This window comes from Dendrobates tinctorius, unplaced genomic scaffold, assembly GCF_039654945.1.
Source record: "Dendrobates tinctorius isolate UK_male_01 unplaced genomic scaffold, ASM3965494v1 ptg000018l, whole genome shotgun sequence".
NCBI lineage: Eukaryota > Metazoa > Chordata > Amphibia > Anura > Dendrobatidae > Dendrobates > Dendrobates tinctorius.
Window position 1 is genome coordinate 15569204 of NW_027361686.1, and position 16578 is coordinate 15585781.

Here is a 16578-nt window from a genome sequence, read left to right on the forward strand (position 1 = left end):
GTCGGGTAAGGAAGATCTGTGAGATGGGAAAGATGATCAGTTCAGATTTGTCCACATTGAGTTTGAGGAAGCGAGAGGAGAAGGAGGATATGGCTGATAGACACTCCGGGATTCTGGAGAGCAGAGAAGTGACGTCTGGGCCAGAGAAGTAGATCTCAGTATCATCGGTATAAAGGTGGTACTGGAATCCATGGGACTTTTATGAGTTGTCCCAGGCCAAGTGTATAGATTGAGAAGAGTAGGGGTCCTATAACAGAGCCTTGGGGGACTCCCAACAGAGAGAGGGTGGTAGGATGAGGAGGTAGTGTGGGAGTGGGAGACGCTGATTGTGCGGTTGCAAAGGTATGAGGAGATTCAGGATAGGGCGAGGTCTTTGATGCCAAAGGAGGAGAGGATCTGTATTAGGAGGCAGTGATCAACTGTGTCAAAAAGCAGAGGACAGGTCTAGAAGGAGGAGTATAGAGGATTGTCCGTTAGCTTTGACTGTGTTAGCCAACTCAGTGTGTTTATCCTTCATCAGAATGTTCATCAGGAGTATCATTAATAAAAGATGTGTATAGTATGTGTAGTGGTGGTTTGGAATTAATATATTCAATAGTCACCTATACCTTAGCGTGCTCAGTGTGGTTGTATTTGTTTCCGTGTGATAGCAGTCACAGAATTCTGCACATTTGTTTCATTAGGAGATGTTTGCCAATTTCACTTCCTGCACCTGTATTCCGTTACCATTTTTCTGCCTTCAAATCTTGATGGAAAATATGCTGGATTTCTGCTATGTGTGAATGTTCCCTTGTACTGAACCTTGTCTCATAAAACTGTCGAGGTAGCTATTTTGGGAGGGCTAAATTAACCCTTCACGGTTGAGCCAGTGATTTCCAAATTATTCCAGTGTTGCTAGCAACTGAAATGACCACACGGAGACGGGGGTCTCTGTACGGGAGGATCGAGGCAGATCACTAAACCCCTTTATTTTAGTCACATCTTCTATAATCTTTTGCTTAATTATGCAAGGTTCTCAAGTACCAATAGCATCATTTCACTTTATAAGCCAATAATATTGCAAGAAAACCGGAAACTACATATATGTCCGTACGTAGATAGCGTAGAAAGTAGTATAATGGCTTATTCAGAGCAATACACACACACACACACACACACACACACACACCCAGCTCCTTATCTTGCACCTGATAGAAACAGTCTGGCTTCATGACAACCCATGCCAATTATGAAAATTTATCTTACAACAACAAAACTAAGAAACGAAACCTTACAAAGAAATGGAGAAGTGAAACTTAAGCTCTGATTTTAGTATTAACCCTTCACAAAACTATATTAAGCTGTTCATAGATTGCAGAGAATTTTCATGGTGCCGTGTGATTTAAGATTTATTTAGAACTAGCTGAAGAGCCCGGCGTTGCCCGGTCATAGTAACTAACTGTGGTTAGTGATAACAAATTATAATGAGTATATTGCACACAAAAACATTTCACATCATATATTCAACATTTGCAACACAAATTAACTAAATGATTACCTAAGTATTGATAGTATTTTATTTTCAACACATTCAAGAGCCTTTTGATTAACATTTTTGATTTTTCCTTTCGGTGCAAACACGGGACAGATTTTTGGCAGTTCCAACTCTTGAACAGGTCACGTAAAGTTGAACATGAGAAAAGCATGGAGACTGTAAATCGATCCTTGCTACTTTCATGGACTGTCCCTTAGCCTTGTTAATGGACATCGCAAATGCTAGTCAAACTGTAATCTGGAGGCATTTAAAATCATAAGGCAAACCAGATGAAATGAGTGGAATTCTTGGAACGAAAATGTCCTCTCCTTTGGCACATCTTGTTGCTGAGCTGTGTATCTAATCCTATCCTGTGTGATACTGTCTGCTGAGCCGTGTATTTAATACTATCCTGCGTTATACTGTCTGCTGAGCTGTGTATCTAATCTTATCCTGTGTGATACTGACTGCTGAGCCATGTATCTAATCCTATCCTGTGTGATACTGACTGCTGAGCTGTGTATCTAATCCTATCCTGTATGACACCGTCTGCTGAGCCGTATATCTAATCCTATCCTGTGTGAGCCTGGGCTCCCCCTGCAGTCTGTGTCAGAGGCTGATCTGTGTCGGCACTGTAATATATTATTTCCAGCTTTAAAGAAGGACGATAACACCATAGAAATGATAAGAATAATAGGCCTCAGTTACCACAACTGTCTACAAGTTAAACTGTTGCTCATACCAACCAATCACAGTTCAGCTTCTTTTAGGCTATGTGCCCACGTTGCTTTTTTTTTTTTAGCGTTTCCGCCGCGTTTTTGCTTTAAAAACCAATCCCTATGCAATCCTATGGGATTCTGCAGTTGCTGTGTCGATGCTGTGGATTTTACCGCTGCGGAATCGCATAGCGGTAAAATCCGCAGCATGTCCATTGTTTTTGCGGAATCGTGGCCATAGGATTGCATTGAAATGCTCACTTTACCCATGTGGCTATGCCCACCATGCGTAAAGTGAGCGCTTTGTGCGGATGGTACCCAGGGTCTGGAGGAAAGGAGACCCTCCTCCATGCCCTGAGCACCATATTCCTGTAATAGAATTAAAATAAAAAATAGAGATATGCTTACCCTCGAACGGTCCCTGGAGCCCTCCCGGTCCTCATTGGCGCTGCCGGCAAGTTCCATTCCCAGGGATGCATTGCGCGAATCACCCCAGATGACGTCGCACTCACGCGACCGTGACGTCACACTCACGCGACCGTGACGTCACAAAGGCCGTTTGCGTAATTCATCCCTGGGAACGGAACGTACCTGGAGCGCCGCTGAGGACTCCGGGGGCAGTCAGAGGGTAAGTATATCTATTATAATTTTTTTAAAATTATTTTTAACATTCTATCTCTTACTATTGATTCTGCATAGTCAGGATTAATAGTAAAAAGTTGTTCACACACACTTGTCAAGCCAAGTGTGACCAACCTGTCATCACTTTTCCAAGCGATGCTTCAAATCGCTTGGAAAAGCTCTAGCATTCTGGAAGCTAAAAACCCTTGCAATACGCTAGTGTTTTGTGGGAAAACGCATGCGAACGTGGTGGGGAGTTGCGGAAATGCTGTGGACATTTCCGCAGAATATCTTCAACGTGGGCACATAGTGATTGGGTGGAGCTATGTGGAGTGGGCGTGGCTGATAAACACATACATACTCCTTTTTATATATATAGATGTCGCTTGCTTGTAGACTGACGTTACATAATTACCAGTAAGTGTGTATTAGTCTCAATTTCCCAATTTTGCATGATAACGCTTCTTTACGTGATGTTTCTGTGCTCAGTCCAACAGACAGAGGCCCATTTGAATTAAGACGCAGTGCTCGTCTCGCGTCAAAGGAAAGACCTAATTATAATGACGGTCGGTTACTATATCCGCAACTGAAGTATCTCCGAAGAGAGGTACCGTACAGCAGAGTAACAAGTAAGGTTTATGTCTGTGTTTTGTTTTACATGTTTATACTTATGTTTTCCTGTTAAAATTGTATCCAATTTTTTGCTGAGAGCAGAAGTAAATGTGTACAGATTTGCCACCTTTTTATCTACTTAGACCCTGCGACCCTGCCAGTGTCAGAATTTAATAGTCGCATATCAGTATAAGTCCACGTTCAGTAGTTGTTCAATATTTTAGGCTACTTTCATATTAGCGTTTCTTTAGCGCAGCTCTTCGTGCGCAATAGAAACGCATGCAAAACACGCTTTATGCGTTTTGCATGCGTTTGCGTCTTTAAGGTGCATGCGTTTTAACCAGTTTCTATCCATGTTAACTCTTAAAACGCATGCGTTTGCAAATGCAGGTGTACGCATGTCCATGCGCACGCCTGCGTTCCCATAGACTGTAATGCGTTATTCTTTCGCATTCCGTGCGCAAGCGTTTTTTTTACGCCATTAAACGTACCCAATAATGCAACAGGTTGCGTCTGGAGCGCCTAGGTGCACACCTTAAAACAACTCATGCACACGAAAACTCATACGAACGCGTGCAAACGCTAGACCATGGGCACGCCATGTTAAAGATAGGTGCGCATGGACGCGCACGATGCGTTGCGCAAAAAAACGCTAATGTGAAACCAGCCTTACATGAATATTTGTAAGTCAAGACCAGGAGTGGGTGAAATATGCAGAAGTGATGACGTATTTCGTATTTCTATTTTCTACCTTTCCTTTGAAAAGAAACCTGGCTTACAAGAACTAATGTAAAATAAGGAGTGTTTTTTTTTCCAAAGTATTTTTGTATTTGTTTTTTTTTATTTTTGATTACTGTTAATAATGGGGCTGTCTGTTTGACACCTCTCCATTACAAACTCAAGGGCTTGATGCCAGCTGTTATTTTTGAGAACTCACAGCTGATATTAACTACCATTACATTAATTACCATCTAACGTGATGCACCATTTCTGGGGTGACTGCGAGTTGGTATTTGATAATAAACCATGGATGTACTCAGCCTGTTATTTGCCCACAGCTGTCTGCTTTACCTTTTGCTGGTTGACAAATATAGCGGTTCATTATTAGGTTGAACAAGGCTAAACACATTTTAGTGCCACATGAAAGGCATTAATAGGAATGGGTGCACATTTATAATATGTATGGGGTGTAGGGATTCTACTTGCTTAGGTGCAACGGGAGACAGTCAGGAGGCAGGTTCCTTTAAAGTTCATGCGGGTTATTGCGTCATAAGCCAAACTGCACGTCGCCAAAATAAGCAGCCTTCAATTCAGGAGACAAAGTAACATCAAATGTCCTTTCCTTCAGGCTCCGTCTGCGAGCCTCAGCGCACACAGGAGGCGTATACCTCACATACAGCTCTCTGGTTCAGGAGCAGGCCACATTATAAGGGTGTAGCCACACCCACGAACCCAGCAGCTGACTGGTCACGTGACTGTGACCTCACCACAGGTCCTGCCAAAAAACAATAATATCTGTTATGCCTTATATTAAGGAGACAAGCCACCTATGAGACACACATCTCCCATCGATTATATGACCCTTAGCCCTGCCACATACCTCCCCCCTCTGCCTAAAGCCATGAGGCTTGGCACATTCACCTAGCAGGCAGGGGATTCTGGAGAGGGCATCGACACTTCCATGTTGCTTCCCGGTCCTATGCTCTATATGGAAGCTGAAGTCTTGTAGGGCTAAGAACCAGCGGGTGACTCTAGCATTCTTACCCTTCGTTTCTCCAATCCATCTGAGTGGGGCATGGTCGGATTTTAATCTAAACTTCCGTACCACCAGGTAGTACCGTAATGTATCCACTGCCCAGTTTATGGCCAAACACTCCTTCTCTACAACTGAGTAATTTTTCTCACAAGAAGTCAACTTCCTACTCAAGTAGAGAACAGGATGCTCCTCCCCACATATCTCTTGGGAAAGGACTGTTCCTACCCTGACATCTGAGTCATCTGTCTGGAGGTCAAATTCACGTTTAAAGTCTGGGGCCACGAAAACGGGTTGCTTACAAAGAGCTCCCTTCATTTCTTGGAAGGCTGACTCTGCCTCTTTGGACCATCTGACCATCACTGACTTTGTCCCCTTAAGCAGATCAGTTAAAGTGTAACCATTGTGGCGAAGCTTGGGATGAACCTCCTGTAATATCCCACGATCCCCAGGAAGGCTTTAACTTGCTTCTTTAAGAGTCAGTGATAAGCGGTCATAGAGGAGCGCTTACGAAGCAACCCAGGGGTAGACAAAGATCTCAGGTCTCCACCGCAGCACCAGCCGATAACCTCCAATGGAGGATAGGAGAAATGAGAAAATGGGAACGGTCTTAGGAGCGCAGGAACGAGACTCAGACAAGAGATGGGTGGGTTTAAACCACAAGGCGTTTCAACGGAGGATCGGTCTTCATCACCTGATGAAGACGGATCCTCCGTCGAAACGTGTTGTGGTTTAAACCCACCCATCTCTTGTCTGAGTCTTTCCTGCGCTCCTAAGACCGTTCCCATTTTCTCATTAACTTGCTTCTTTGACAGAGATCTCGGCCACGTTTTGAACTTTTTCGGGTTTATTGTAAACCCCGCCTCCCTTAGAGCGTCAAACACTGCTTGGACCTTTTCCAGGTGAGGCTCCCAGTCCGGGGTAAAGATGACGATATCATCTAGGTACGCAGCAGAGCATAGCTTATCAGGTGCAAGGATTCTATCCATAGCCCTCTGGAAGGTTGCCAAAGCTCCCTGCAGGCCAAATGGCATCCGGACATACTGGAAGCACCCGTCTGTTGTGGAGAATGCTGACTTCTCCTTGGCTAACTGTGCCATGGGGATCTGCCAGTATTCCTTAGTCAGATCCAAGGTGGTTATGTACCTGGCAGGTCCAAGTCTCTCGAGCTCATCAACACATGGCATGGGATAAGCGTCGAACTTGGAGATCTCATTCAGCTTCCGGTAATCATTGCAGAACCTCCATTCACCATCAGGTTTTGGGACCAAGACAATCGGACTCGACCAGCCGCTCTTGGATTCCTCAGTGAACCCGAGCTTCAACATACGCTGCACCTCCTTGGAGATTACCTCTCGCCGGGCCTCAGGAATACGATACGGTTTCACGTTCACCCGCACATGTGACTCGGTCAGAACTTCGTGCTCCACCACCTTGTAGTTAACGTCTCCCAGCTTCACCACCACCTCATACTGCCCTTGCCACTTGGCCAAGAACTTACTCTCCACCGTCGGGATTAGCACGAGAACTCGGTCTCCCGGATTGAACTGCCTCACTGTGGCTGACTAGTTGTAGACCCTGGCCTGAGCCTCTTGTGCCTGGCGGAGATGTTCTTTAACAATGGGCATCACCTTCGCAACCCTCTGCTGCATCCGTGCCACATGCTCAATGATGCTTCTGTGGGGCGTGACTTCGGCTTCCCAAATTTCCTTGGCTATATCTAGGAGACCTCGCGGATGTTGGCCGTACAGAAGCTCGAAGGGCGATAACCCCGTGGAGGCCTGGGGGACTTCACGGTTAGACAACAGCAAATACGGTAAGAGACAATCCCAGTCTCTACCATCTTTCTCTATGACTTTTCTCCGCATGCTCTTCAGTGTCTTGTTAAATCTCTCAACAAGGCCATCTGACTGCGGATGGTACACTGAAGTCCTCAACTGGGGAGATTTACAAGACTGCACAATTCCCTCATCACCTTGCTCATAAAAGGTGTCCCCTGGTCGGTGAGGATCTCCTTTGGCAAACCCGTCCGGTAAAACACATGGACCAGCTCGCGGGCTATACTCTACGCGGAGGAGTTTCTCAGAGGAATGGCCTCCGGATAGCGTGTGGCTTAGTCCTGGATGACTAATATATACTGATGGCCCCGAGCTGATTTAACATAGGGGCTGACTAAGTCCATGGCAATTCTCTCAAATGGCACCTCTATAATGGGCAGTGGCAGAAGAGGGTTCCGAAAATGAGATGTGGGGGCAGTTAACTGACATGTCGGGCAGGACCTGCAATAGTTTGCTATTTCCCGGTGACACCCAGGCCAATAGAACCTCTTTACAATCTGTTCCTGTGTTTTTTCCACCCCCAGGTGTCCCCCCAAGCAGGGCTGTGGAGTCGGAGACGTGGAGTCTGAGTCGGTGCTCATTTTGGTGGAGTCGGTATAAAATGGACCGACTCCTAAAATATATAATTGGGTACAGTAGTTCAATGCAAAATGTGCTGAATATTTTTTCATAGAAATTTGGGAAAGTTATTAAATGTCCTATAAATGGCTGTTCTATTCCTGATCTAAGGTTACATTCACAGTGTTTTTTGCTGTGTTTTTTAAGGATACGTTTTTCATCTGCAAAAGCAGATAAGCTTTTTAAAAAACCGCATCACCTGAAAGGTTTTTGAGCTCATAGATGTTTTCAATAGCAAAAGCAGATTAGAAAAACTCAACACAAACTGACATCCTCATTCATCCCCAAAACGGATCCTCACAAAACAATGTGTCTGAATGTCATATCTTGAAACCCACTGACTTTGCTGGGATGCCCAGAATCACTGCATTTTACTGCAAAAAACTGATCCGCAAAAACGCGGTGTGTGAATCATGGCCGTAGCCAGCGGGGGGGGGGGGGGGGGGGGGCAGCTGCCCCCCCAGAAGCAGGGGCACGCACCTATCAAAACTCGTATGCTGCAGTGCTCCTGTCCTGCATCAGCTCTATACTGCAGGGGGCAATCTCCCCTCTGTCCAGTCTTCTGCCGTCCTCACCAGAGAAAGGAGGGGGAGGGGTGCACAGGATCTGATTCCTGGGCCCCGAGCTGGAGAAAGTGAGAAAGTTGTGCACACGCTGCAATTGGCAATAAGAGATAGTCTGCAAGAAGGACATGCTGGAAATCTGATTGGAAAAGTGAGGAAATTGGTTATTGCCACCAGAACCCCTAAAATTGATTCCATCTTCAAGAGACGTGCTGGGAAAGGGACAATTGTCGATCAAGCCACTCGGTGGGGCAGCACTTATTTAATGATTGAGCAATTGCTTGAACTAAAACCGTTTCTTATAGATATGAAGGTTAATGGACACAGGTGGCTGAATTGAAGGAATTGCTTGATCACCCATTTACCGTGACTAAAAAATTACAAGCTATACTGCTTGATGATCAACAGCTTACTAAAGGAAAAGAAGCTCTGACTGAGGTAGCAGTTAGGATGCGGTGGCCTACAGGAGGACTGCCAGGCGCAAGAGGGAGGACTTGTGTCCTGACAGTGCTGCTGCTGCCATATCTTCATCCTCATCAGATGAGGAGTTTGACTTTGACAAGTATTTGGATGACATGGAGCAGGCAAAGCGTTGACGCAAGGAAAAAGATTTCACTCCGTCTCCTATAGCAAGCAGATTGACCATATTTCAGCAAAATGTTTCACTTGCTCTCAATGAAATAGAAAAATTCAACCGTTCATCAATACTGACTGTGTATGAGGCAATTCCTTTATACCCGGAAATTGTTAGTGATGTTGCCCATGGTGTTACGGCTTTGCCTCCAACCCAAGTTAGTGTAGAGAGGTTGTTCTCTGGCCTTAAAATTATTAGGTCTGATTTGAGGTCTTCTATGAAGGAGGATCTGATGGAGGCAATTCCATTTCTTAGAACAAATTCGTAGACTGCACAAATGTTATTTAGTATGTTTTTGTTGAAAACTGGTTTTTGCCACTTACATAGTTTATTACATAGTGATATATAGATTACATATATACATATTGTGTGTGTATATATAATCGATATTACATATCTACAATTTATTAGTTTTTTTGTGTTCTAAAGTTGTATTCCAATAAATATATATTCTATCTAAATATCTTGATTATTGTATCTTAAAAATGATTAAATGTCTGATGTTCACATTGTACTACAATACATTTTTCACTTAAATATTAGCAATATATGTGGGAGTCGGTGTAAGGGAAATTGAGGAGTTGGAGTCGCAGGTTTGGCTTACCGACTCCACAGCCCTGCTTCATAGTACTTCCTATTGCATCTTGTTGCATCATAGTATGTTGTAGTACTTCATAGTGCTTCATGGTACGTCATGGTACTTCATGATATGTCATCGTATGTCATAGTACGTCATAGTACTTCTTGTTGCATCATATTTGCATCATAGTATGTCATAGTGCATCATATTGCTTCATGGTACTTCATGGGACATCATAGTACGTCTTATGTCATAGTACTTCATAGTACTTGTTGCATCATAGTAGGTCATAGTACTTCATAGTGTCACATTGCCTCATAGTACTTCATGGTACTTCTTATTGCATCTTTGAACTTCATATTGCTTCATAGTATGTCACAGTATGTCATAGTATGTCATATACTTCATATTGCTTCATGGTACTTCATAGTACTACATCATACTTAGTATAGCATCATAGTACTTCATATTGCATCATAGTACTTCACATTGCTTCATAGTACTTCATATTACTGTATATACTCGAGTATATACAATTTTGCCAATTTTGCCACAAAAAACTGGGAAAACTTATTTACTCAAGTATAAGCCTGGGGTGGAAAACGCAGCAGCTACTGGTAAATTTCAAAATTAAAAATAGATACCAATAAAAGTGAAATTGAGACATCAGTAGGATAAATGTTTTTGAATAGCCACATTGAATCAGGAGCCCCATATAATGCACCATACAGTTCATGATGGGCCCCATAAGATGCTCCATACAAAATACACCCCATATAATGCTGCACAAAGGTTAATAATGGCCACATAAGATGCTCCATAGAATAATATGCCCCATATGCTGCTCCATAAAGGTTATGGCCCCATATGATGCTCCATATATCATGCCCCCATATGCTGCCCCCATAAGATGCTCCATACATTATGCCCCCATATGCTGCCGCTGCAAATAAAAAATAAAAAAATTACATACCTCTCCGTCGCTGGGTGTCAGGTGCCGGTGTCGCTGCTGGCTCAGGACCCGTCACCCATCGCTGCTCACCTCTATCTGCCACGTCATCTGTCAGTGACGTTCAGGCAGCAGAGGGCACGGCGCGCACTAACCACGTCACCGCGCCCTCTGCTGCGTGAATGTCACTGACAGAGGACACATCAGACAGTAGCAAGCAGCGATGGACGCCGTCTCTACAGCTCCGTTCTCCCACTGTCTCCCTTCCTGCCTTCAGCGGTCATGTGGTACCGCTCATTAAACTCATGAATATGCGCATATTCATGAGTTTAATGAGCGGTACCGTGTGACCGCTGAAGGAAGGGAGACCGGGGGGCAGCAGAGACCGCACCAGGAGGGGTAAGTATGACCTGACACCCCCTCCCCCTCCGACCCCCTGGCGTACATGACTCGAATATAAGCCAAGAGGGGGGGAGGGGACTTTCAGCCCCAAAAAATGGGCTGAAAATCTCGGCTTATATTCGAGTATATACGGTGCTTCATGGTACTTTATAGTACCTTCATAGTGCTTCATATTGCATCATGGTACTTAATGGTACTTCATAGAGCTTCTTAGTACTTCATGGTTCTTCATATGGCTTCATGGTACTTGATATGGCCTCATATTACTTCATGGTACTGTATAGTACCTTCATAGTACAAGGAGGAACACGGTCAAGAACTCTGATATCTACTGCGGAGAGAATTCTACAGAGGGCCAAAACACACCTGTTGTCCCTATTGGCCCTCCTCATCAGGGTAATAGACAACTTCACAGCCTGTCCCTGTCTGTTCTCCATGTCAGAGGAGTGGACAACTCCAGAGCAGACCTTCTCAGCCGCCATACCCTACATCAAGGGGAATGGGTGCTCAGCCGGCGCATCTTCAGGATGATAGCGGCTATGTGGGGCATGCCGGAGATGGCCCTTATAGCGAACAGGTCTAACAGGCGTGTCGAAAGGTTCGCTTCACTGTACAGAACAGACAATCTGGATGTACTCGACGCCCTTCAAACCCCTTGGACGTTTCACCAGACCCTCCGAGGTTACTGTCACCGACTGTCATCAGGAAGATAAGGTTAGAAGGAGCGAGAGTCATCTTAATAGCCCCGTTTTGGCCCAGTGGGCTATGGGTTTCATGGCTGAGAGCCATGTCAATTTCCGAACCATGGATTCTCCCTCTGGATCGGGACCTACTCTCACAAGGACCCTGTTATCACCCTCAGGTCAAAGGTCTACGCCTCACAGAATGGAATTTGAGATGCAGTTACTGAAGCTAAGGGTATTCTCGTATAACTTAATTGGTACCTTCTTGCATAGTAGCAAAGAAGCCACAACCAAAATCTACACCAAGGGGGGGGAAAAACATTTTAACTTTCCATTCAGCAGGCCTTTCCAGTAGGGGTCCTATCCCTGCTATCTTAGAGCTCCTGCAGAAGGGGCGTGAGTTCGGGCTTGCAGTTAACACTCTAAAAGTCCAAGTTTCGGCTCTGGGGGCCTTGTATAATTATGATGTTGCGGGCAACAAATGGGTAGCTTGATTTATTTCTGCTTGCCAGCGAGCAAACTTGGTTCATATTCCACAAGGACCGCCTTGGGACCTTAGCTTAGTCCTAGATGCTTTCACACAGGGCCCATTCGAGCTCATACACTCTGCCTCAATAAAGTGCGTTTCAGTAACAGCTGCCTTATTGGTAGCTTTAGTATCAGCAAGGAGAATGCGTGTTCTCCAGGCCCTTTCAGTATATCCCCTTTCCTGGCAATATTTCAGGACAGAATAGTGTCAAAGATGGACCCATCCTATCTGTCTAAAAGGGCTGCTAGATTCCATAGATCCCAAGAAATCTACCATCCCTCTTTTTATGATAGCACGGCAACACCAGAGGAGGAAAGATATCATTGCCTAGACGTAAAGGGGGCTGTCTTAGTCTAATATAGATAGGACTAAGCCCTTGAGGCAGACCAGGGCTCTTTTTGTCTCTTTCCAGGGTAACAAGAAGGGGTCTAGAGTCACGAGAAGCACGCTGTCTCGATGGATCAGAGAGGCGATTACATTGGCATATTCAGCAAAGGGGAAGACCCACCGCAGGGCGGGAGGGCACATTCCGCACGAGCCGTATCTTCCTCCTGGGCTGAAAGAGCGGATGTCCCCATTGAATTAATATGTAAGGCCGCAACCTGGTCTTCGCCTTCTACCTTCGTCACTACAGACTAGATTTATCTTCCTCGGCTGACTTAGTCCTTGGTAGATCAGTCCTTAACACGGTGGTCCCTCCCAGGTGATTGTCTCTGGAAATCTCTCAGTGGGTGCTGTCGTGGCGAAGAGAAAAAACTGGATTTATACGTGGTTCACTGGTGAGTGAAGGATAAAACTGTAAAAAGATATGTGACGTTATATAGCAAAAGATATAAATATATATGTACTTTAAATGGCCTACGGAGCAAATTAACTAAAGCTTGTGTGGCGGTTCCTCTCATTCTCTGTAATCCAACTGAGGGAGCGAGGGGGACCGCCCCTTTTATCTCTCTGTAGGTTTCCTGTTCCTAGGGGCGGATCCCCTCTCTCAGTGGGTGCTGTTGTGGACTCTTTAAAAGAGTATTACCGGTGAGTAATCCGGTTTTTCTCTTACACACAGGTGATCTGATCACCGCCTGTGTGTAGCAGAGGCGATCGGACATAGACAGCTTCTAGTCTCCCATGGAGATTATTGAAGCATGTACAAAGTAAAAAAATAATGTTTTTAAAAATATTAAAAGTTAAAAAAAAAAAAAAAAAAAAAAGTTTAAATCACCTCCCTTTCGCCTCATTCAAAATAAAAGAATAAATAAAAAAAAAAAAAATATGCGTTGAGAATCACCCGATCTATCAAGCTATATAAAGAATTAATCCGATCGGTAAACGGCGTAGCAAAAAAAAAAAGTAAAAATGCCAGAACTACTTTTTTCTTGGTCGCTGCAACATTACATTAAAATGCAATAACGGGTGATCAATAGATCATATCCACACCAAAATGGTATAATTAAAAACATCAGCTCAGCATGCAAACAATAAGCCCTCACCCAACCCGAGATCATGAAAAATAAAGACACTACAGGTCTCGGAAAATGACACTTTGTTTTGTTTTTTTTTAAACTTTGGATTTTTTCTACAGCATTTAAATAAAAAAAACAAACTAAACATGTTTGGTATCTACGAACTCGTAATGACCTGGAGAATTATAATGGCCTGTCAGTTTTAGCATTTGCTGAACACTCAAAAAAAAAATGTAAAAAACATTAGTGAAATTGCACTTTTTTTTTGCAATTTAACCACACTTAGAATTCTTTACCTGTTTTCGAGTACACGACATGGTAAAACCAATGCTGTTGTTCAAAAGTAAAACTTGTTCCGCAAAAATCAAGCTCTCACACTGCCGTATTGATGGAAAAAGTTATTGCTCTGGGAGGAAGGGAAGTGAAAAACTGAAACGCAAGAACGAAAAGGGGCTATGGTGTGAAGGGGTTAATGTGCATGCAACAATAGCATTACTCCATTCGTATATTACTCTACATTATTATACATTAAATCACATTTTGCAAGTGCTTATCCAGATCATTTGGCAATATTGTGATGTCAAGATCAGATTTCAATGTCCTTACATTATTTATTATTATTTATTTATATTATTACATAGTTATTACTTACATAGTTTGGTGTCATCAGCAAAGACTGACACTTGCCTCTAAATCTCATCAAGTAGGTCATTAACCCCTTTCCGACATGTGACGTAATAATACGCACGTGTCCGGACTCCCCCTGTTTAGTGCGCACTCCGATGCTGAGACCCCATTTTTCCGGGCAAATGACAGCTAATCTATACTGCTGTCATGTGCATGCAACAGCCACGAGTGGAATTGCGATCCACATGTGGCTGTTAACTAGTTAAATGCCGCTGTCAATCTTTGACAGCGGCATTTAACTCGTTCTTAGAGGAACCGTGTCACAAATCCTGCCCATCAGTGACCCCGTCACATAATCTTGGGTCACCGATGGGTTGGCATGACAACTAGAGGACTGCAGTAGACCTCTGAGGCTGTTATTGCCAGACTGCTATGGTTGACGCTCATGGCAATCGAGCATTTCTGCTACTCCCCAGGCGATTTGATCATCGCCTAAGTGTCGCAGAGGCAATCAAAGTACTGCAGCTTCTCTTCTTGTCTCCCATGGTGACTATTCAAACATGCGAAAAGTAAAACAAAATGTTTTTAAAAATATTCAAAAAATAAGAATATAAAAGTTCAAATCATGCCCCTTTCACCCTATTGAAAATTAAAGCAATAAAAAAAATCAAATATACACACATTTGGTATCGTTGTGTGCAGAATCGCTGCTCTATCAATTTAAAACACGGGTATTACATACCTGGTAATGTGTTTTTTTTCATGAGACATGACGGCACTACAAGAGGGGATCCGCCCAACAAGGACAGGAAACCTTCAAGATAAAAGGGGCGGCTCCTCTCCGCATCAGTTGTTTTACAGAGCACGAGAGGAACTCCGCAGGTTAGTGTACATATAAATAATACATCCTTTACACTACTAAACTTCCAACATCCAAGGGAGTGTATAATGCTAATAATGCATCCCACTAATGACGTGATCAATAGGGAGGGAATATAAGGGTGCCATCATGTATCATGAAAAATCACATTACCAGGTATGTAATACCCGTGTTTTTCCATTCTATATGATGGTACCACCAGAGAGTTAGAGATTTGTATTCTCTTAGGGAGGGATCACTGCTTGTAACACTTCTCCTGAATGTGAGATCAGAGGTAGCAAATAGGTCTAACCTATAATGACTGACAAAGGTAGGCGGAGCGACCAAGAGGCCGCCTTACAGATTTGGTCTATGGGAGCGTCTGCTCTGTTCAGTCCAGACCGTCGTCATGGCCCTCGTGGAGTGGGCTTTTATACCTTCTGGAATAGCCCTGTCTGTACCGCTATATGCTGGTATGATGGTCTTTATTACTCATCTAGCTATAGTCTGTTTAGGCTATGTGCACACGCTGCGGATTCTGCTGCGGTTCCGCAACGTTTTTGGCCCTGCGGAACCGCAGCAGTTCCGCTGACATGGTACAGTACCATGTTACCCTATGGGTTTTAAAACATCTGTGCTCACGCTGCGTTTTTTCCGCGTGGTTTTGCTGCGGTTTACAAACTGCAGCATGTCAATTGTTTCTGCGGATTCCGCAGCGGTTTGGCACCTATTCCATTGTCCAGGTGCCAAACCGCAGGGGAAAACCGCCGGTCACTTTACCTGCGGTTTTAAATGCGGATCCGCGCGGAAAAACCCGCAGGTGAATCCGCAGCGTGTGCACATAGCCTTAGAGGTTTTTAAGGCCCTTCCTTGCCCCTTGGAATGATACAGATAAGGCCCTCTGTTTTCTCCAAGGTCTCGTTACCTCTAAAATACTGCAGGAGACATCTCAGAAGCCTCTCCTCCTGGTAGTTAGGGTCAGGACAAAAGAGATGGTAAGAGTTGTGACGAACAGCCCACCGCCGTTCGTCCACTTACGGGCGACACTAACGGGGGTCCCGCTGCCACCAAAACGCGACGGACAGCGGACCCTGTGTCACCACTATGTCACAATCCCACCACTGACACCGGTGTATCAGCGGACGGAGGGGCGTGACACAATGCCGGCACACGGCTATCACAGGCGCAGTGGGGCTTATCTTAGTTATCCCAACACTGGCACCATGTGACCAAAAATATCCAGCAAGCTAATCTCGCTCTACAATTTGCCGCAGGGGGAGTTTAATTTGGATGCCCCACCACTGCTATCAATCTTCCAAGTACTGCGGGGATTTATGTATATCCCACTTTCTCAGTTCCACTTTGGAACTTGCAGCTCTCCGGCGCCCCCCTTACCCTCAGGTCAGTCAGGGAACTGCACCTAGGATAATTGGTCGCCGGACGGGCTGCCTGTTGTGAACCGGCAATTAGGCTTCTGCAGTAAGGGAATTATGAATGCTGGTGCCGCAGACCCTTATTCAGCTATATAAGACCCTTCTAGACTGCCAGCAAGCCGCAATAGCCGTGCACAACGCGCTGCCACCAGTCACGGTTACTTAATTCACAGTGTTAAATTAAGAGGGTC

At 44.5% G+C, this 16578-nt stretch overlaps 1 protein-coding gene across 1 annotated transcript in view; it reads left to right on the forward strand.

Annotated features, from left to right (window-relative positions):
• LOC141082588 (uncharacterized) overlaps positions 1 to 16578 on the forward strand; it is a 321439-nt gene that overhangs the window by 130968 nt on the left and 173893 nt on the right. The window contains exon 2 of the mRNA XM_073566570.1: positions 3340 to 3479. Within this exon, the coding sequence (XP_073422671.1) occupies positions 3340 to 3479 (140 nt within the window). The remainder of the gene's footprint in view (positions 1 to 3339; positions 3480 to 16578) is intronic.